This window comes from Mastigoproctus giganteus, chromosome 8 (assembly GCF_048544385.1).
Source record: "Mastigoproctus giganteus isolate SK-2022 chromosome 8, ASM4854438v1, whole genome shotgun sequence".
NCBI lineage: Eukaryota > Metazoa > Arthropoda > Arachnida > Uropygi > Thelyphonidae > Mastigoproctus > Mastigoproctus giganteus.
The window spans coordinates 128,575,545-128,598,911 of record NC_143582.1 but is presented as its reverse complement, the minus strand read 5'-3'; the positions used below and the strand labels follow the sequence as shown (position 1 = coordinate 128,598,911).

General features: G+C 35.6%; 1 protein-coding gene across 1 annotated transcript in view; it reads right to left on the bottom strand.

Moving 5' to 3' along the window:
* LOC150081816 (transmembrane protein 120 homolog) overlaps positions 1-23,367 on the bottom strand; it is a 375,137-nt gene that overhangs the window by 312,324 nt on the left and 39,446 nt on the right. Inside the window, exon 3 of the mRNA XM_090380327.1 lies at positions 2,171-2,284. Within this exon, the coding sequence (XP_090236453.1) occupies positions 2,171-2,284 (114 nt within the window). The remainder of the gene's footprint in view (positions 1-2,170; positions 2,285-23,367) is intronic.

Below are 23,367 nucleotides of genomic sequence, written 5' to 3'. Positions count from 1 at the left end.
TATCCTTCCATTTTATACATAATATGCAGTTGATGACATCAAATCTATAGTCACAAGTACCTCTTTCCATTTTTTTTTTTCATTTCTTTAGATGCCATAATAGTGTTGAACTCGACTGTCCCTCACAGTTCCTGTAGCTCTTATTTTCTTCTTTTCAAAAATATCACCAATGAGTACGTTGTAAAATAACTGTCGAAGAAAACTACTTGGTTTGATGGATCTGACATGTGTTCCAATAAAGCAACAACCACACTTGCACCTACAGGTATACTCTTCACATTTTTTGTTTCTTTAGTTGGTTTTCCGCAATAGATGTCAAAAGCATAGCAATACCCAGAAGAACCACTTATTATCAAAATTTTGTAACTGAACCTCACTAGTTCCCCCTTGATAAATTGTTTCGCTGGATTATGTCCAAAATAGTTCACCATTAACAGATCCTTGTGAAAAAAACCGCACTGGCAAAATTGTTTTATGAGCATATTCACTATTGGCCTAACTTTGTACATTCAATCTAGACAATTTCAATTTCATCATTATTGGCCTGATGTACAAATCTCTTTATTTCTAGATATTGATCTCTTGACATGGCATTAAAAATGCATGAGACACCCAAGTCCTTGTCCAGTGATCAATACATTCTTTCTTGAGGAAGGTTGTGATATCCTGTAAAAAGCAATATTGCAATAAAACTTCTCATTTCTTTGTTGCCGATAGTAAATTCATGATTGTATTTTTGTCGAGCATATATTATCGTTTGTTCACATATATAGTCTACAATTTCATCACTAAAAAGTTTTTCGAATACAAAACACAAGCAAAAAGGTTTGAGGACAAACCTTTTAAGTCATTTTTCACAGCATCTAACTCACTTGTAAAACAAATATTTGTTCCGAAAGGTGCATATTCTGAATGTCTCTTCAGCCATTTTGCTTTTTTGAAACCAAGATATACCACTGAATTACTACCACTTTTAGGTGCCTCCATAGCCAGGTGGGCAGGAGCAGCAGTACGTAGCACATGCTTCTTGATTAGACCAGGGTTCGAGCCTGTGACCACCAAATACGGAGGATGCAGAAAGGTCAGGGAATGACCACCGCATATCCCCAGAGCAATATGGCCTTAGTTGCTAATGCTCCAAATAACAAACTACCACTTTTATCTTCTAGAACATCATCTTCTTCCGGAGGTAAATTTTCATTGGTATCTTCAAATGAAATTTCGATAGAACCAAGAATTTCTTTTAGAAAGAAATTAAGGTCCTGTAAAACGTCTTCATCGAACTCTTTACAATCTGCCAACTTGTCCAAATTTGGTGGTAATATGCAAATTTCAAAAACCACATTATTATTAGATTCTTGATTTGCAACATCTTCAATAGCTTCCTCAAGTCTTGTGTATTTCTTCTTGTCATAAAAAATCTTTGGTTCCATTATTGCTTGGTTTATGATTCACTACAAACAAAAATAAAATTTATATACATAAGGCCTAACGTCCCCGTTTGTGGACAGTAAGATATAAACAAAAAAAACACAACTAGAAAAAATGTAATAAATGAAATTTTGTTTTTACTTACAGCATATATTGTTTCTCTACATTTCACTGTAAAACAAAGACAATTAAAAAACACTGTATTAAAAAAAAAATTGATGATAACTTCTGTGAGTCACTAGAAAAATAAATCAGCCTCTTGTAACGGTTACAAGATTGGTACTGAAGACATCTGGTGCTGACGGTGATATATGAATCATTTCCTGATATTTATAGATAAACAATATAGAGAAATATTTCATGGAATTGCGACAGTTTCAAAATAATAACATTTTGAATTAGCGTTCCCACCTACAGAGTACGCCAGGCGCTAATGGGTTAAAGCCTGCAGAGCTATCCAAGGAAAAAAATTTGGAGAAATCATTAAGTATAGCTATATCAAGTATATTTTCTTTTTATTTTAAAGCAAAAAGTACATAAGTGCTCATTTTGACAAAATATTTTATGAAATACCTGAGCAGTGCTTGTGGAGCTCTGAAAAACACTGTTCTAAATCTTTTGTAATATTAAAAATTCCTAGATATTTTAATTTCAACTTTGAGGAGTGGTGCACCAGCTTGTGGGCTAAATTTACTTGTGAAAATGTTAAGTATTCAACATATTTATACTCTGAACATACCCACTACTTTTAGGAAAATATTTCTCAAGGCTTCTGATGGCTTCCTTTTTCAGTGCTATCTGTCTCTCTAAGTCTTGGTACTGTTTCCATTCCTCATCTGAACATGGTCTGGAGCTTGGAATAAATAATAAATAATAATGCATTTCAGAGAGTAAACTACACATCTCATAAAAGAAACAGCCAATCTTTCATTCATTGTGGTAGTCTCATTTATATTAAAATCAGGAGCATAGAAGAGGGAAAACAGAAGGCATGACCTTTGTGTACACAGGCTTGAGTGAATGCATTTATCCAAAACTATTGCAGTGGTGGGTGACTACTACTACAGCAAAACATTTTTTATCTTTATTTTTACTTTGATTTATTTATTATTTTAATCTTTTGTTGATTGCTGTCATTCTTCATTTTTATTATTATTTTATTTTAATTTTATTATTTATTTATTTATTCTTTGTGGCTGGTACCTATGGCTTCCTTGAACTATAATGCTAATACTAACAGTTGATAATCCAAGAATCAAATATTCTTCGTTATCGACTGTTCAGCAGTCCCATAATTTTATTAATTATAAACTTAATATGTAACAGAATAAATTGGATTAGTTACTTTTCTTTCTTGTTTAACATGACTGTATTTCTTTCATAAAATATCAGCAGCAAATAAAAGTTAGACTAGTGAAATTAAAGGAAAGTACAGGTATAAATATCATATTTCAATCACAATTTCAGAATTTCATTTCACCCCATAATTCACCTTAAAGGGACTTTGTTCTCTATGGGCATACTCATTTTTAATAATTATACTGAGCTTAAAACTGATTTTTAGAATTTTAGTTAGTTCATGAGAGGCAGAAGGTCCATCCATACCTGTTTTTGATATTTGCATAAGTTTAATTTTTAGTTTTTCAGCCTTAGATATGCTCATTAAAGGAATTATTACTTGTTAATGCTCAAAGTACACCTTAGTGTGATGATAATTAAAAGTGACAACATTCCCTTTTTAGCCTTTTATAGAAATCAACTATGGAGCACTTACAAGGGCTGCATCAGTGGTTGTCCCAGATAGGGACTACTCAGATAATATATATACACTGGCATTCAAAGAAAGTGCATCACCCCTTAAAATTGTAAATGTCATCCGAATAATGTAAGTATATGGAAATATTTCTTACAGATTGCATCAGATAAGATTAACAAGCATATGTGATGACGTAATATTGCATCAGCTGGTACTTTCTGCTATATAAGCACGCTCTGCAAGAGTTGCAGTCATTCCTTGCTTGTGTCAGGATGGCGAGTTATGTGCAGTTGATGCCACGAACAAAGAGTGCTATTGTTGCTTTACGTGAGAAAGGATGTTCTTCTCGTCATATTGCTTATAGTGTCTTGTAATCAGTAGATAATGAGTAGATTTCTTTCCAAACTCAAGAATACAGGTTCTGCTGATGGGAAAAAAAGGAACTGGACGCAAATGAGTTTCTACACCAAAACAGGACCGTGTTTTGAAGTGCTTATGCCTTAAAAACCATAAAGCTTCTTTGTCTGAGCTGAAAAGAGAATAGGAAGAACATACAGAAGTGGCAGCAAGTGCAGTAACAGTCAGAAGACGCCTCTTCAAAAATGGACTTGTAGCCCGTCGTCCTAAGAAGAAGCCCCTCCTCACACAAAAAATGAAAAAGGCCAGATTAATTTGGTATAAGGAGCATGTCAAATGGACCCCTGAGCAGTGGAAGTCAGTTACTGTTGGCATCATGTGGAATCTGTAGTTGCCAAAAAGAAACCAAAGACCCTTCGTGAACTTGAGGAAGCCATAATTCGTGTTTGGAACCACGAACTATCAGTTGATTATCTTCATAAATTGATCTTGTCAATGCCTCGACAGTGTGCTGCTGTCATCAGGGCCAGAGACTGTTCGACTAAATATTTGCACCTGGTGAACTTTTCATTTTGTTTTCCATTTAAAATGTTACACTGAAGCAAATTAAGGGCTTCTGATAACATTTCAGCCATAATTGTCGTTTATCAAAACTGTTGTATAAAGGTTGCAAATGCTCATTTTGGAATATTTTGAGAGCACCTGTCAAATATTACTTAGCTTTGCCTTAACTATTAATAAATATCTTTGTTTATATTTCTATTTGTGATCATCATCATCATCAGCCATTTTCAATCCACTGCAGGATTAAGGCCTGTCCAGCAACTTTCCAGTTCCTTCTGTTTTGAGCACTGGCCATCCATTTACTGCCCAAAAACTCATGAATTTCATCTATCCATCTCCGCCTTTGTCTTCCAGGTTTTCTTCTAGCTCCTCTTGGGTACCATTCTGTTATTTTCTTAGTCTATCTGTCATCATGTATTCGAGCTATGTGTCCTGCCCATTTTAGTTCTTTAGTTTTGATAAGAATGTCCTTTACTTGAGTTTGCTGCCTAATCCATGTGTTTCTCTTCTTATCTAACAGTCTGATTCCCAATATAATTCGTTCCATTCTTCACTGTGTAGTTCTCAGCTTCTCTTCCATTCTTTTGGTGAGTGCCCAAGTTTCACTTCCATAAGTCATGGTGGGGAGTATACATTGATTCATTATTTTACGTTTCAGACAAACTGGGATATTGCTCTTCAGTATGTGACTATATTTCCTGAATGCTATCCATCCAAAATTTATTCTTCTCTTAACTTCCAGCCATTTATCATTATTACAGCTAATAACTTGTCCCAGATAAGTATATGACTCCACCTTTTCAATTACTGCTCCTTCAATCATTATTTCCCTTTCCGTGGCATACTTGTTCATCATTACTTTTGTTTTAGCCATATTCATCTTTAGTCCAAAATCCTTACTAACTGTGCATAACTGATTAAGATTTTCCTCCAATTCTTTGGGATCGTGGCTTATAACCACAATGTCATCTGCAAGTCGTAAATGGTTTAGGTACTCTCCGTTCATATTGACTCCTTTCTGCGACCAGTCTAATCTTCTGAAAGCTTCCTCAAGGGCAGCAGTAAACAACTTCGGAGATATTGTGTCTCCTTGTCGAACTCCTTTCTCGATTTTAAATTTGCTACTGTCTTTGTCTAGTCTAATAAAGGAGGTAGCACTCTCATATATTTTCTTCAAAATCATAATATATGGGGTATCTATGCCTTGTCTTTCCAGTGCCCGAAACATTGCCTTATGCTGTATGGAGTCAAATGCCTTTTCATAATCCACAAATGTCAGGCATAATGGTGTTTTATATTCATTTGCTTTCTCCATTAGCTGTGATATTACGTGAAGGTGATCCATAGTTCAGAATCCTGTCCTAAAGCCAGCTTGCTCTTTCGGTTGATTCTCATCAAGTATTCTTTCTAATCTGTTAGTAATGACCCTTGTGAACAACTTGTAGATGTGGGATAACAAGCTAATTGGTCTATAATTTCCAATTTCTGATTTATCTCCTTTCTTATGCAGCAAAACTATGATTGCATTATTCCACTGCTTAGGTGTCACACCTTTTCTAATGCAGTTTGTGAAGAGCCTTGCCAGTTTTTGTGTTATGTCTCTTCCTCCCAATTTTAACAACTCTACAGTAACTTCATCTTCCACCGGGGCTTTCCGATTCTTCATTTTCTTCAATGCATGTTCTACCTCATCAGGAAGAATATCGGGTATGTCGTATGTGTTGCTACTTTGCAATCCATCTTCCCCACTGCTGGTATCATTCCCTCGCTCCTTGTATAATTCTCTATAGTAGTCTTCTGCTATTTGAATTATGCCTTCTCTGCTGTTTATAAGTACACCATCGCTATTCTTCAGTTTCAGTATCATTTGTCTTTCTGTATTACTGCTCATGGCTGCTGATTTAAATCCTTTGTTTTCCCTTAATGCTTGTTCTACTTTTCTTGTGTTAAATCTTCTTATGGCCTCTCTGAGTCTCTTTCTAATGGCTTTGCACTATTTGTGATGCTAGTCATTAATGTAACATACCATCATGAAAAAGGGTTAGAAATATGAAATTCCTAGGTGATGCACTTTCTTTGAACACCAGTGTGTATATATATATATATATATTACTGCTACTTTATGATTAAAGCTCAGACTGATGTTGATGCCCCTTAGAACTTTTCATCTCAAAATATTTTTATGAGCATTTCTATCCAAAAACTAATTGGCAAGTTATCGTCCTAATCTGTGAATTGTATATTTCCTTGTTTTTTCAAGATTTCCATGTCTTGATTTCACTGAAACCGTCAATGCCTTAAAATGGACAAAAAGAACAACATATTCAGGTAAAAATAAAATTTTGTTTTTTCAAATAGTAACAATTTAATAGTCATAATGTCCATTTAAAAAATTAGATATGCATAAATGTGTTGAACAAAGTTTACATTTTATGAATGCAAATCACAGCCCTCGATCAAACAATCATCAAAGTTGACTGCTTATTCATTATCACTAAACAGATTTTTGCCAGGCTTATATTAACATTTTTTGGAAGGAAGGAGTGCAAAATTGATTATAAACTGAAAAATGCATTTTCATAATTTTTGTTTTCAGTTAATACTATTGAATCTTATGTTCTAATTACAATTTTATACTGCCTAAAAAAGTATATGTATTAGTTGTTTTGATGGAATGATACTTATAAAAATCTTTTTACCTGGAACAGCTTCTTTAACGAAGCTTCATCCTTCTGACATAACCATGGATCAGCCAACAAGAATTCTGTCTTCACTCAGATCCAAAGAATAAACATGTTTTATCAGTTCTTGGCATGAAAACTATTTTATAAGAATGGGTTCTGTCACTGACTGATCAGTTGTATGGGTATCCTTTTCTTCACAAATGCTTATGGTTCTTTCAGAAGTCATTTCATATTCAAATCTACTTTAGTAGTTACAATTTTTTTTTTCATTAATTTGATTTTCTTAAAGGAAGTTATTAATTTCATAGACAAATTCTTTGGCATTTTTTAAAATTCCTCCTTGAGCAGTTATATCTCTTTTTGGAAACAAATTTAGTTATCTTTCTTGAAGTGGTGATTTTATTACTAGTATTAGTAATGGTAAATGATGCAAAGAAGCAACCATAGATAGTACAGCCATAAAAATAAAGAATAAACAAACAAATAAAAAATAAAACCCACATCACCCATCTATATCCTCTAGTAATTTTTCATTCCTCCTTAAATTTATTCAAACTACCCACTTCTCCATGCCAGAAGGCAGTTTCTTCTAACAATCAACTACTCACTGAGTGAGAGCAAATTTTTGTACGTCTATTGTCTGTCACCTGAGAAAGAGTAAAGATGCCATTAGTATTTAGCTTACTCAATCCATTTAAAGCCTTAAGCACTTTAATTAAGTCTTCTCACAGGTGCCTAGTTTCCAAGTGCTGCAATTTGCAATTTGCAATCCTTTGTGATAAGAATACCCTTTTGTGTCTGACTAATCTTGTTGCCCTTTTCCACACCAGTTCCAACAATTTCAGATCCTTCATAAAATGAGGCTTCTGGACTTGTATGCAATACTCAAGACGCAGTTTAACTATCACTAAATTTATACAATGGGATAATCATTTCCTTGTCCCTGCTGGCAAAATTCCTGTATATCACTGACAAAACAAAATAAGCTATCCTAGCAGCCAGTCTGCACTGCCCAGAGAACTTCATGTCTGACTGCACAATTATTCCCAGGTCTTTTTCATTCTCCAGATTGAGCATGGACTCCCCATACACAGTTTGTTTAGGGCCCCCCCCCACTCAAATCTGTTAGAAAATTAAGAATTTAACTTATTATTGCATTCTACTTTCAACATTAAATTAAATTTTGTAAAACAATATATTAAACTCAAAAAATAACATTTTCTTGTTTTAGTAAAAAATCTTTTGTTTAGTACTCGTGAATCTGGATTTGAAGCGCTCCAACTCGAAGTGAATATCCAATCAAGATAATTTACGCACCATTCGCAACCTTGTCATGAGAAGCATAACTAGGAATTTTTATACTTATGGCCAAATACAGTGCAACCTCAATATAATGAGGGTGTCAGGTGACAACTTTAATACCAATGCTATAAGCAAAGCATGTTATAGCCAAAAAAAAATTTACCATTTTTTTCCCTCAGGTTTTTAAACATACACTTTACTTAGTAAATAAATACTTTATTTGCATAATGTTTTATAAGTATACAGCCTAAAAGACAAAGTATTAAAGGTTATATCATTCCTTTTACATTCTACTAATACACAATGCTGTTTGGACTTACATTTGATGCATATGTTCTGAAATAGTCATGTAATTTAGTTTGCCGGAACTGATGACAGTTCAGCAAACTAAATTACAGTACTAGTATTTTCAGTACATAATTCTTAATAGTAGTCAGAAGGAATAAATGAAGATGTTCACTATTACTCTGATGTTCTAACCATGCCAACACCTTATTAATATTTTAAAGCACTTTGTTCATTTCTTGTATTTTTTCCTTACGTGAGTCATTCACATTATTCTGAGTCTGAGTACTCCCTATGTCACTGGAAGTAAAATCTAATTTTCTATATATTTAGGTCCACTGAAGAACTTTTCTTTCACCCCTAAATGTTGGTTCAAAAACTATTCCATCAATAGTTCTTTTGTCATTTTAACACAATTCATTAAATTAAACACAATTCATCTCTTTAATATGTTTATTCAGTTCATATTCATTAAGGCTGAATAGTGAAGCATAACATTGATTTGGGTTAATTTTATATTTTGTATAGAAGTGCTGGCTGCATAATTTTCAGAAGGTCCTTTAAAACAGCAGAAAATGCTGCTGTGTCTAAATACATTAATTCTTCAGTTATTAGCTTCTCTTTTGATGTCCTGATTCAGGGATCTGTCTTCTACAAAACAACCCAAGAAACTGACCATATTCTTATAACCAGTGTATAATGCTGTGGTTTTTGATCTTTTTTTAATAATGGCACCCTTAAGTAATTTATTTTATTTTGTGGCACCCCTACTCAATTTTCTGCCTGTTAGATCCAATTCTCTTTCTCTGCATATATATATATATATTAATTTAATTTATATTCTAAAATTAATAAATCTAAATTAATCTAAATTAATCTTAAATCTAAATTAATATATATTCTAATCTCTCTTGGCGCAAGCACATTACAAATATTCCTTCCTCTGCATCTAAAAAACTTGGTTTTCTCTTTCGCTCGACGTTATTTTTCTTCCAAACAGCTGCTCACTCTGTATAAATTGCAAATCCGCCCTGCCATGGAATATTGTTCCCACATCTGAGGTGGTGCCCCCAAAACCTCTCTCAGGCTTCTTGATTCCATTCAGAAGAGGGCAATTAGGTTAATTAATGATTCATCTTTAACAAAGTCTCTCCACTCGCTGTCTCAAAGACGTACTGTTTCTGCTGCATGCCTCTTCTACAGATACTTCCATGGGCACTGTTCTTCTGAATTGGCTTCTATAATTCCCGCTCTCTCTTTCAAAACAGTCCGAACACGTGCCGCCACCAGCCAACATCCATTTATTGTCCAACTCCAAACTCACAGAACCAACTTTTCATCTTCCTCGTTTATTCATTCAACTGCTGTTTTCTGGAACAACCTTCCTTCATATGTATTTCCTGAAAATTACAGTCTACAGAAGTTCAAGTCCAATGTCAATAAATATCTTCTTTTGTCTTCTTAACCTCCAACCCAAGCACGGTACTAAGTACAATAGGTTCTAATACCTCTTGTGTTTGGGGTTTACATAAAAAAAAATAAATAAATAAATAATAATATAATTATAAGGATGAGTGAAATAAATATTTAAATTTAAAAAAAAAAAAGTTTAAGTAATTTAAATCCAAATTACATGGCACCCCTGGAATGTTGCTGCGGCATCCTGGTTGAAAACCATTGATATAATGCATCTACAGCATACTTCAAAATGAGCAGAAAATCATGTAGTAAATAAATATTTTAATATTTTTCATCAAAAATTTTGAAAAATAAAACACATGAACACTTCTAAGTTGCTTTTATACCTTTTTCAATTGGTAAACTAAGGCTGAGCATACTACATGGTATATACACTGTCCGGTCAAAACATTATGACCACCTACCTAAGAATGGGTATGTGTTGCTCACAGTGGTTATTTGGTTGGTTATTTGGTTTTTAGGAGCATTAGCAACTAAGGCCATATTGCTCCGGGGATATGCGGTGGTCATTCCCTGACCTTTCCGCATCCTCCGTATTTGGTGGTCACGGGCTCGAACCCCGGTCTAATCAAGAAGCGTGTGCTACACACTGCTGCTCCTGCCCACCTGGCTATGGAGGCACCCCTCACAGTGAAGCATGAACTCTATAAACACCTCTGAACATTGCAGGTATGCTCTACCATGCCAGTAGGATTGCATCCCATAGATAGGTGACAGTCTGCAATGAGAGATCCAAATGGCGAGGCTATCAGTTCACACCACTGATGAGATGTGGGTGCCTGCCATTAGTCTGGCAACTGCTGCATTGTCCACTATCCATCCATTCTTGAAACACCTTAACTACAGTACTCTGCAACCAGCACACAAGATTCAGTTCCCATAATACTGCCACCCTTCATCCAGCACATGACAAATGTCCCTTTTTTTGAAGTCACTTGACATTCCATGTCAAGTGGCCTAATTTTGAAGATGGTCCTTGCTCGACCATCTTCAATTTTGTTGAAACTTGGTGTAAATGTTTAAACAAGTTTCAAAGAAGCTGTGCAAAAATTCAGTTCAAAATATAGTATATGCTTGAGGCACTAGCACTTTTTTTGTGGAGGTCACTTGTGTTACGCGGAGCAAATCACAAAAAATTTTCAAAGTTTTAAGTGTTACTGTTGCACAACATTGAGAGGTAGTGCTCTGAAGCTTGGTATACCTAGTTAAATTTTGGCAGAGAATGCAAAACTTTTGGTGTCCAGGATCAAATACCTTCACATTTTTTACAATGCGCTCTAAAGCTGTCACCAAAAATTTGTAAGGACAAATTTAAGCAAGATTTTGAAAGTCATAACTTTGAAATAAAAATCTTTGTTACCTTCTTCTTTGAGCATTCCATTTAACATCTGCATGAATTCGGCCTAGCTAAATATGAGCTCTTATACTTGTTTGCTAGCTGAGATATTTTCCTTCAAACATAGACTCAAAATTTGACCTATCTTTAGGGGCAAATATCTTAATGTGGGATACCTTCAATTCTCTCATTTTTAGCATCACTGGAAAGAACATGTTTTAAGCAACAAGAATCATGGTTTTTCAGTTTTGTGTCTTTGCATTTAAGGTCTAAAAAATGGCCTTAAACATTTTATATTTTCCACATAATATTTGCTATTATAATTTTTCCATAATCTTTAATTATATTTATTAATTACTGATTAATAACAGTAATGAATAAATGAATTTTATTAATGAATTATGATGAATATTGATTATTAATTAATAATTAATAATGATAATTATCAATAATTAAATGTTATTAATAATATTTGTAGAATATTCCACATAATAATATAAGGTTAAATATCTTTGTACTCAACTCTTCAATAAAATCTTCTGTTGTTAATTGCTTTGTGTCCAGTGTATCTCTGTCAGTGTGTATCCATTTCTTGAATTAAATAATATCTTTTGGTTCAATGTTTTCAAAAATATTCTCTAGAAACTTTTTTAATTCATCTATTCCTGGACAATTTTCACACCGATGAAGCATACGATCTTTTGACTCCAAATTACAGACTGTTTTACCAATGAGAACCTTGTAATCACATTCAACAGGACTTGCTGCTAGCATTAACTTCACATTTTGATGGGTTATGCATACACATACAAAATGTGTTCCTGGTGCACCATCTGTGACACACCACTTGGATCGAAGTTCACAAAATTTAGAAAATTCAATGTCAGATCCATTTCCATCTCGATAAGTTATAAACATTTCCTTCAAGTTGCTGAGTAGTAGTCGCTTTTGCATTTGCATTTTTATTGCATCTGCATTTCTAATGGAAAAGTAATATTTCTTTCCAGGGCATATCTGACTAAATTCATCATCTTCAAAAAATTCCATCACCTTTTGCTTTACTTGCTCAGAAAGTAAAGTTTTTTCCAGGTATGGCCATGATTCCTTCTTCTGCTCTAAGTTTTCTAACTTTCTTGACCATTCTTTCTGAGATACTAAACTCTTCCATTGATTTCTTTATGGACAAACTATGGTGCCTCCATAGCCGGGTGAGCAGGAGCAGCAGTGCGTAGCACACGCTTCCTGATTAGACTGGAGTTCGAGCCTGTAACCATCAAATACGGAAGATGCGGAAAGGTCAGGGAATGACCACCGCATATCTCCGGAGCAATATAGCCTTGGTTGCTAATGCTCCTAAAAACCAAATAATAATAATAATGGACCAACTAACTGGAGCTAGTGTTAATATTTGAAGTATTTCTGAATGACTTGATACCATCAACTTTTCTTTCAATTCTTTCAGCAGCTCATTGTAATCTAAGCAATTTCCACACCGATGACTTGCACTTGGCTCCATAATATCATTTGTACCCAAGCCACCGAGAGAGGCAAATGCAATGTTACTGTCAATTACACCTTGTACTTGACTTGCCTTCCTTTTGGCATAGCCTTGTGAGTCTCTCTCTTAGCCATTCGCTGAAATTTCAGAGGAGAAATACCAATAGCCATCAAACTTCTGTTCAAGCTTTCAGTCACGTGCATTTTGTCATCATGGTCTGATCCATATGCAGTTGATGTTCTTGTTGCTGCTTTTCAGAAAATATTCTAGAATGCTGTAATTCTAGAATATTCTAGAATTCTTGAGTATTCTTCTAGAATATTCCAGAATTCTAGAATATACTCTATTTCTAGATTATTCGAAACATTGGGCAGGATTAAGGAAGTGTTCTGCAACAAAAAAGATCTCACAAAATAACAATATGGCACATAAAACTACTTGATGTTTAGGCTTAATTTTAAGGGTATTAAGTGCAAAGACACAAAACAGATAAACCATGATCCTTGTAGCTGAAACTCAGCTCTTTCCAATGGAGGTAAAATGAGAGAATTGAAGGTGTCCCACATTAAGATATTTGCCCCTTAAAATAGGTCAAATTTGATTTTCAAATTTTGAGTCAATCTTTGAAGGAAAATATCTCAGCCAGAAAATAAGTATAAGAGCTGATATTTAGTTAGGCTGAATTCATGCAGTTGGTAAGTGCATGAATGTCCAAAGAAGGTATCAACGGTAGGTACCAAAGGTTTTTATTTCAAAATTACGATTTTCAAATATCTTGCTTAAATTTGTCGTGACAAATTTTTGGTGGCACTTTTAGACCACATTGTAAAAAATGTGAAGGTTTTTGAGCCTGGACACCAAACATTTTACATTCGTTGCCAAAAGTTAACTAGGTATACCAAGTTTCAGAGCACTACCTCTCACCGTTATGCAACAGTAACACTTAAAACACAAGGTGCCTCCGTAGCCAGGTGGGAAGGAGCAGCAATGCGTAGCACACGCTTCTTGATTAGACCGGGGTTCGAGCCCGTTACCACAAAATATGGAGGATGCAGAAAGGTCAGGGAATGACTACTGCATATCCTGGAGCAATATGGCCTTAGTTGCTAATGCTCCTAAAAAAAACCAAATAACAAATAACAAAAATAACACTTAAAACTTTGAAATTTTTTTGTGATTTATTCCGCATAACACAAGCGACCTCCACAAAAATTGTGCTGGTGCCTCGAGCATACTATATTTAGACAATGTATAAGTTAGTGCAAACGCATAATATTAGTATGCAGCTAAATTCTGAATTAGCAAAAATATGCAAAAGTGGCATCGTTTAAGTTATATCTTATATTGTGAATACATTCACAAGGAGTTGCCATAATATTGCACTTCGAATAAGTAACGCTTCTCCAAAAGATAAGACTGTTGTTACTTATTCTCGGCGGATACCACCACCCAGATGGCACTATTTCAGGGCTATTTTGTATATGCGTGGGATAATAACTCGACTATCCACTTGTCCCTATTAGACTTAGAAAAGCAAAAAAGTAGAGGGAAAGTAATGGTAGGAATGGAAGAAATGGTGTAGAAGAAAGGGACAGTAACTCCTTCAACTCACACCACTCAAAAACTCATAAACTCCTCAAATAGGCAACACTTCCCCAGTGGGAAAGACTATTGTTACCTATTCTTGAAAACTCCAGACATCATCAGGCTTCCCCTGGTGCCATTTCAGGGCTATTTGGCCCTTCTTCGGTGGGTGTGTAGGTACCCTAGTGATACAATGATGACAAAACAGTTATGAAGTATAACTCCATAATATGAGAGATGCCTGATTATGAAGTATAACTCCATAATATGCGAGGAGAATTCCATCAAAGGAATTCTCCTTTGGTGGAGAATTCCTTTGGTGAATGTTATTCTCAGCGAATACCACCACCAACCAGACGGCACCATTTCAGGGCTATTTCATTTCAGCATACTATATTTTGAACTGAACTTTTGCACCGCTTCATTTGAAACCTGTTTAAACATCCACACCAAGTTTCAACAAAATTGAAGTTGGTCGAGCAGGGACCCCTAGGTCACTTGACATGGAACGATCCATATGGCAGTTCCTTGTAAAGCTAAAGAGCATCGTTGCAAGTTTCATATTTCATAGGAAAAAACTTGAAATTACATACTATTGCTGAATCTCTTGTTCTCCCTGCTGCTATAAAAATGATTTCAATTATGCATGGAGAAAAGTACAGTAATGATTTAAATACCATTCCTTTGCTGCGAGACTGTGGTGTCTCTATCCAGAGACACAAGTCTCGCAGTGTATTATAGTTATCGCGAACAACATAAAATTCAGTTTATTAAATTGATTGAGAAAAAGTCCAATTTTTGCAATACAGTTAGATGAATTCCACATATAATTAAAACCTTGCTCAACTTATTGTATATGTGAGATACTGCTAGGAGAGAGATACTTTGGAGGATTTTCTATTTTGCAAAGCTTTGGAAGGAAGAACGATGGGGAGAAGATTTTTCATGTTATAAACATTTTCTTTCAAACAAACAATCTAACATGGAACAACTGCTTTGCGATTTGTACTGATGGTGCAACTAGATCAACAGGATAAAATAAAGGTTTAAGAGGCAAAGTAAAGGAAATTGCTCCAAATATAGTTTTCAATCGTTGCATTATACAGTATATAGGGAAGCATTAGTAGCAAAGGAAATGCAAATTGATTTGCACAAAGTTTTGAAAATGCGATAATTGTGATCAACTTTATTAAAAAGTAGAGGCTTAAATATCAGACTTTTTACAATGCTTTGTAATGAAATGGGGTGAAATGCGTCTTTTATATAAGAAAGTCAGGTGGTATCCAGTGGTAAAGCATTGCTTCATATTTTTGACCTCAAACATGAAGTTTTACTGTTTTTATCGGATAAAATTCAGAACCTTGTTCAATTGTTTACAAATCAAAAATGGCTTGGAAAACTTAGTTCCCTTGTTGATATATTTTAAAAACTTAATTTAAATTTGTCTCAAGGATAGGGAACAAATATATTAATACTCAGTGATAAAATAGAAACTTTCAAAGGGAAGCTTAATCTTTGGAAAACTGAATTTGAGCATTATAATACATGTTCCCATGCTTTTCTGATTTTGTTATAATATTGACATTTTACAATTTAGGGATATCATTGCCACCCACCTAACAATGCTAATTAAGACTTTTTTCAAAATGTATCTCCAGATAGAAAAGTTATATTGGATTTGTGATCCCTCTGCTTTTGACATTTCTTCATGTCCCAAAATTACCATTGAGCAAAAGGAAGATTTTGTCAACCTGTCGTCTGACGAAGAAAAAGAAGTGCTCATTTCAAGACTACAACTTATGAAAAATTTTGGCTTTCTCTTCAAGATGAGTATCCAGATTATCGAAAATAGCAATACCAAGATAGTTTTCAGGTCTACATATTTATGTGAGAGTGGTTTCTCAAAATTAACAGCTATAAAAACAAAAAAAAGGTTCCAGACTTGATCCAGAAGATGACATGAGGTTAGTAACTTCAAATATTGCATCCAAATATGGACCAAATATTATCGGTTACCCAGGCTCATTCTTCTCATTAATGTTTTGTAATTTCATTTTTCATTGTTTTGTAATCTTAATTGAAGAATACAAATTTGATAATGTATAAAATGGCATTTTTCTTCTCTAAAAATCTTGTCATCCTCCCTCTGGGTTTACATTCAGGGGGTCACCTCAATTTTATATTTAATAAAGGAGGTTGCGAGCGAAATAAGTTTGCACGTCACTGACTTATACTCTAAATTATAACATATTTCATGCAATTCCCATATTTTATGTAATACAGTCAAAGGACAGTCAATTTGATAACCACAAAATGAAATTTAAGAAAAATTCACAAAACTTTAATATTGAAGCCATAATTATACTGCTTTAAAAAAAAAAAAAAATACAGAGAAAAACTGTTAAGATTATGAGCAGAAGAAGGGTGGAGGGAACCCTCTCTCCAGACAGTTGGAAGCTATGCAGGTTCGTTGTTGTTATTTGGTTTTTAGGAGCATTAGCAACTAAGGCCATATTGCTCCGGGATGTGCGGTGGTCATTCCCTGACCTTTCCTCATCCTCCGTATTTGGTGGTCACGGGCTCGAACCCTGGTCTAATCAAGAAGCGTGTGCTATGCACTGCTGCTCCTGCCCACCTGGCTATGGAGGCGCCATGCAGGTTCGTGAGAGCTGTGGTAGATTCAAAGGATATGAATAACCTGAAAGGTAAGGAAGGCTTTTATAAGTAGGTAGAGGGAACAAGATACAGGAAATTGGTCTATCACTAACGTGGGATATAGAATGGTTTTTAAATAGCTGCCAATGCTTGACTTTCAAAAAGGCTGGAGATCAGGCATTTGTAAACAGGAGGAAAACAAGAGGTTTTTGGGCCAAAAAAGGCAAAAAAACAGGAGTGCTTCCCAAAACACAGGAGATTTTTCAAAAAAAGTAGATTTTTTTTTTTAATTCCACACTGAACTAGAAATTAAATTTCATTAGTAAAATATATGATTTATATAAAAATACAGCAATAGGATTGTTTACTAGTACAGTATGCTTTAACCATTAGTTACATAACATTCTCTCTGTGGATTTCTGTTTGGATATTTTATTAAACATCAGCTGATTCTGATTGCTTTCAGAAAGATATATTTGCAGACTCTGCATTTTGAGGCAAAGCCATAAAAATGGCCCTGTTGTATATATACTTGGCTGTCAGGAGTATTTCCAAAGCTTCAATAGAAAGAGAGAATCTGAACTCAGTTTTTGTTTTTAGAACCAGGCTGAATATTCTCTCATGAGGAACTGTTGAAAGGCCAAGCATGACTTTGGATAATATGTTATATTCAAAGCTTCTTTATGCACTTATTGGTTCCTCAAGCACCACTGTACATTCAGTTATTTTGTCTTTCATAATAGCATCTGGTAAGTTCTCTTACTGAAACGTACAGAACTGATGATGCAAAACATCTGTTGCTTCATCTATTAGTTTAATTTTAACAACATCAAGAAGTACTGGAAACTTCAGATCTGAAAATGAACTGCCAATTGATGAATTTCATCATGCTACTTCAGCATTTATGAGGCCATTTTTCAATGGGGACTTGGATACATGGTACTCAAAGTCCCTATTGTACTTTCTGTATCTGTAGGCAGTAGAAATGCCTATGACTAAGTCAGAATCATCCATCTGGTTTAGTCTGCTCCAGTAATCAATTTCCAAAATGGAAGTGGAAGATTTGAAAACTTCTGCTAAAATAAATTTGCATATAACATTCTTCAACATATTTGGGAGTAATGACCTCAGTATATGGATGTGAGATACACTGAATTAAAGAGCGATCAGCATTTTCAAAAATTGGTATAACATTTAAAAGAAACAAGAAAATTGCTTAATTCAAGCCAGAATTAGAGAAACGTAGAACAAATGACATTATGCTTGAATGAGGATAACATGTTTAGAATTATAAGGTTACTTAGCCTGTTTAAAATTGCTTTCACCAAAAGTCTGCAATTCAATAGTTCTCTGTTTCAAAGTTCATTCGTCTTCTTTCAAAACTTTTCGATCAATCACTGGATTTGAAAATGAGTCAGTGCTACTAGTGATTGCTTGCTGTACTTTTCAATTTGGTAACTCTGAAAAGTGCTCATATTGCTTTTCCCAGAGCTTCTGTCTTTCTTTTTAGCATTAGTAGAAGCATATAATACAAGAATTAAAGCTTAAAAAACATCAACAAAAAAAAAACTTCCCATTTCACCCACCCATTCACTCCAAATGTTGGTCTAGTTCTGCCTTGAATTTATTTAAGCTGTCAACTCCTACAACAGATGGAAGTTTGTTCCAGCAATTAACCAGCCGCTGGCGAAAGTAAAATTTCTGCACATCTATTCTACAACTGTCTTTCCTCAATTTGAATATATGTCCCCTCAGGCGATTAATCTGGGCAATAGGAAGAATTCCACCAGCATTGAGCATTCTCAAACAATTCAAGGCCTTATACACTTCAATCAGATCACTTCCCACATATCTAGTCTCCAACACTGTAATTTGCAAAATTAAAGCCTTTCTTCTTAAGAGCAACCCTTTGTTCCAGCAACTCTACAGTCTTCCTAAAATGTAGCCTCCAGACGTGTATACAATACTCAAGGTGTGGCCTAACCATTGCCTTATTAGCATTACCCCAAATGTTTGTCTAGTTCAGCTTTAAATTTATTCAAGCTATCAACTTCCACAACAACAGATGAAGGCCTGTTCCAGCAATCAAGTACCCGCTGGTTAAATGCAAATTTCCACATATCTATTCTACAACTGTCTTTGTTCCAATTTGAATCTATGCCCAATCAGGTTCTTAATCTGAGCAAGCGGAAGTATCCTGTCAGCACTGAGCCTGCTCAAACCATTCAAGGCCTTATACACCTCGATCAGATCACCTCGCAGGTGCCTAGTCTCCAGATGTTGCAACTTGCAGTACTTAAGCCTTTCTTCGTAAGTGCACCCCTTTGTTCCTCTCACCAATCTTGTTTCCCTTCTCTGTACTCATTCTAGCAACTCTACATCCTTCCTAAAATGAGGCCTCCAGACCTGTATACAGTACTCAAGGTGCTGTACCTGACCACTGCCTTATACAAGGGGATAGTCACCTCCTTGTCAATGCTAGCAAAATTACTATGTATCATTGGCAAAACTCCATGACCTGCTCTAGCAGCCTGTCCGCACTGTACAGAGAACTTCATATCTGACTGCACAATTACCTCCAGGTATTTGTCATTCATCACCTCCCTTAGTGTAGGACGTCACAGTTGGAAAGTTTCTCTTGGGTTACTGCTACCCATATGGAGTATTTTGCATTTGTCAATGTTAAACTTCAGCTGCCACTTACCACCCCATCTGCCTAACTTTTCTAGATCCTGTTGCAGTACCATAGAATCCTTAACAACCCTGCCAACCTTTGTATCATCTGCAAACTTGGTCATTAAACCTAATATACCTTCATCGATATCATTGACAAATACACAAAATAACAATGGGCCCAGCACTGAACCTGGGGTACTCCGCTAATAATACTAGTCCATGTAAAGCAGTGAAATGTCTCTGCCATCTCCCACTTAACCATCCCTTTTTCCATTGCAGTAACTTGCCCTTAATGCCATACTGATCCAATTTGTACAGCAGTCTTCTATGTGCAACAGTATCAAAAGCTTTACTGAAATCCAAGTATATGATATCAAAATTATTTTTTGCATCCAGATCCTTTGTGACCACATCGTGGTATCCAATCAAGTTGGCCAGACCAGACAAGACGCGTGCTGTGTCTGAACTATTACTGCTGTCTTGTCTAGGTGATACTGTATCACCTCTTCAACCAGTGACTCCATTATTTTCCATGGAACAGAAGTTAAACAAACAGGTCTATAATTATAGACCTGTTAGTTTAAATAATTATAATTATTTGTGTAACCCTTTGAACCCCTTTGTGAATTCAGGATACATTTCACATCTCCAGTCCATGGGGACCTCTCATGACTCTAAGGATGCTCTCATAATTATGGCTAACGGTTTGCTGACTTCTTCATTATAACTGGATAGATTCCATCTGCCCCAGGTGCCTTTTTTATGTTTAACTTCAACAATTTCTCCTCCACTTTGCTCTCAGTTATTACAAAATCACTTATCTCCCTTTTGAGTTTGATAAACCTCTGGCAGTCCCCTCCTTGAATAACTCCTCATGTGTGAATGTAGATACAAAATACACATTTAGTTTATCAGCTACTTGAGCAGGATAGAGAGTCGAATAATCTATGTTAAGTGGACCAATCTGATTCATCCCCTTCCTTCTAGAGTTTACATAGGTAAAGAACTCTTTACTATTTTTTCTGTGTCCTTTGCCAATGATTTCTCGTAATCTGCCTTCACTGCCTAAACTCCTTTGTGACTTTATTACAGACTAGCTTATATTTGCCATAGGCTTCTGTGTCGCCTGATAATTTATATGCATCCCATGCATTTTTCTTTTCTGCCACGAGCCTCATTAATTCATCCAACATACATTTAGGCCTGAACCTTCAACAGTATTTCTTAGTTGGTATGAAAAAGCCTAGTAGATTAAAAGATTAAGTACTTGAAGGCTTCCATTTGGAATTCACCGTTGGTAACATCATCAGTTGATCCCACTGTATAGAATATAAAAACTGTCTGAAACCACTATAGTCACCTTTACGAAAACAAAAACCCTGCCCTTTACCCTTGATCGTACTTACATCTTTAAGTAAATCCCACATCAGTACACTGTGATCACTGTCACCTAGTGTTTCCTTTATCTGCAAATTCTTAATGCATCAATAATCATTGCTGATAATCAGATCAAGGGTATTACTCCCACTGGTTACCCATCAAACATGTTGCTGTAGAAAACAATCCTCAAATAAATCCACAAAAGCTGATGAAATAAATCCTTTATGCTAGCATGTGAGTTACCAACCCACAAGTTCCAGTCAATATCTGGAAAGTTAAAATCTCCCATTACAAGACATCTGATTTATTGGCCCATTCTATTTCTCTGCACAACTCTTCATTGTACTCATCAGAGTGATTCGACACTATAACATTAGCATTAGTAGAAACATACGATGCAAGAAAGCAAACTTATGCAGCATCAGCCAAAAAAAAAAAAAAACCTTCCACTTCACCCCTCCGTTCGTTCGAAATACCTGTCCAACTGAGCCTTAAATTTATTTAGGCTATCAACTTCCACAACAAGGGATGGAAGTCTGTTCCACCAGCAATTACCCGCTGGCTAAAGGCAAATTTCCACACATCTATCCTACATCTGTCTTTCCTCAATTTGAATTTATGCCCTCTCAGGTGATTATTCTGAGAAAGAGGCAGTATCCCATCAGCATTGAGCATGCTCAAACCATTCAAGGCTTTGTACACCTCTTTCAGATCACCTCGCCGGTGCCTAGTCTCAAGACACTGTAATTTGCAAAACTTAAGCCTTTCTTCGTAAGAGCAACCCTTCGTTCCGTTCACTAACCTTGTTGCCCTTATCTGTACTCATTCCAGCAGCTCTACATTCTTCTTGAAACGAGGCCTCCAGACCTGCATACAGTACTCAAGGTATGGCCTGACCTTGTATAAGGCAAGGTATTGCCTTATACAAGGGAATAATCACCTCCCTATCCCTGCAAGAAAAATTCCTGTATATCATTGATAAGACACCATGAGATACTCTTGCAGCCGGTCTGCACTGCTCAGAGAACTTCATATCTGCCTGCACAATTACCCCCAGGTCCTTTTCATTCTCTACCACTGTCAGTGTAGTACCACCGAGTTGATTTGTCAATGTTAAACTTCATTTGCCACCTCTCAGCCCATCTGCTCAACCTTTCCAGATCCTGTTGCAGCAGCATAGCGTCAGTAGCGTCCATAACAACCCTGCCAACCTTTGTATCATCCACTAATAACATTAGTCCACGATGAGTAGTGTCCATTGATTACCACTCTCTGTCTTCTGCCACTCAACCATCCCTTTATCCATATCAACAATTTGCCACCAATGCCACACTGCTCCAATTTGTGCAGCAGTCTTCCATGTGCAACAGTATCAAAAGACTTTCTAAGATCCAAATATATAATATCAAAGTTATTTATTCCCTGCATCCAATTATTTTGTGACTACATCATAGTATCCAATCAAATTTGTCAGGCAAGAAATTCCCTTAACAAAACCATGATGCGTCTGAGCTATAACTGAATTCTTGTCAAGATGATCCTGCAATGCTTCTTTAACCAGTGCTTCCATTAATTTTCCTGGAACAGAAGTTAAACTAACAGGTCTATAATTACTTGTGTCAGCCTTTGATCCTCCTTTGTGAATTAGGGTTACATTTGCACATCTCCAGTCTGTGGGTACCTCCCCTGAGTCCAAGGAAGCTCTCATAATTATGGCTAATGGATTGCTTACTTCCTTTGCTGCCTCCTTTAATATAACTGGATAGATCCCATCCACCCCAGGTGCCTTTCTTGTATTTATCTTCAACAATTTTTCTTGTATTTATCTTCAACCGTCCTTTATCCATAGCAGTAATTTGCCTCCAATGCTACACTGCAACAATTTGTGCAGCAGTTTTCCATGTTCAAGAGAATCAAAAGCCTTCCAAAGATCCAAGTATATAATATCAAAATTATTCTTTGCATCCAGTTCCTTTGTGACCACATCATAGAATCCAATCAAATGATTCAGACAAGACTTCCCCTTAACAAACCCATGCTCTGTCTGAACTATAATTGAAGTCTTCTCTATATGATCCTGCAGTGTTTCTTTAACCAGTTCCTCCCTTAAAATCCCCAAAACAGAACTTAAATTAACAGGTCTGTAATTACTTGTGTCATCATTTGATCCTCCTTTATGAATTGGGGTCACATTTTCACATCTCCAATTCATGAGTACTTCTTCCATGTCCAAGGAAGCTCTCATAATTATGGCTAAGGGTTTGCTTACTTCCTTTGTTGCTTGCTTTTATATAACTGGATAGATCTCATCCACCCCAGGTGCCTTTCTTATGTTTATCTTCAACAATTTCTCCTCCACTTTACTGTGAATTATTACAAA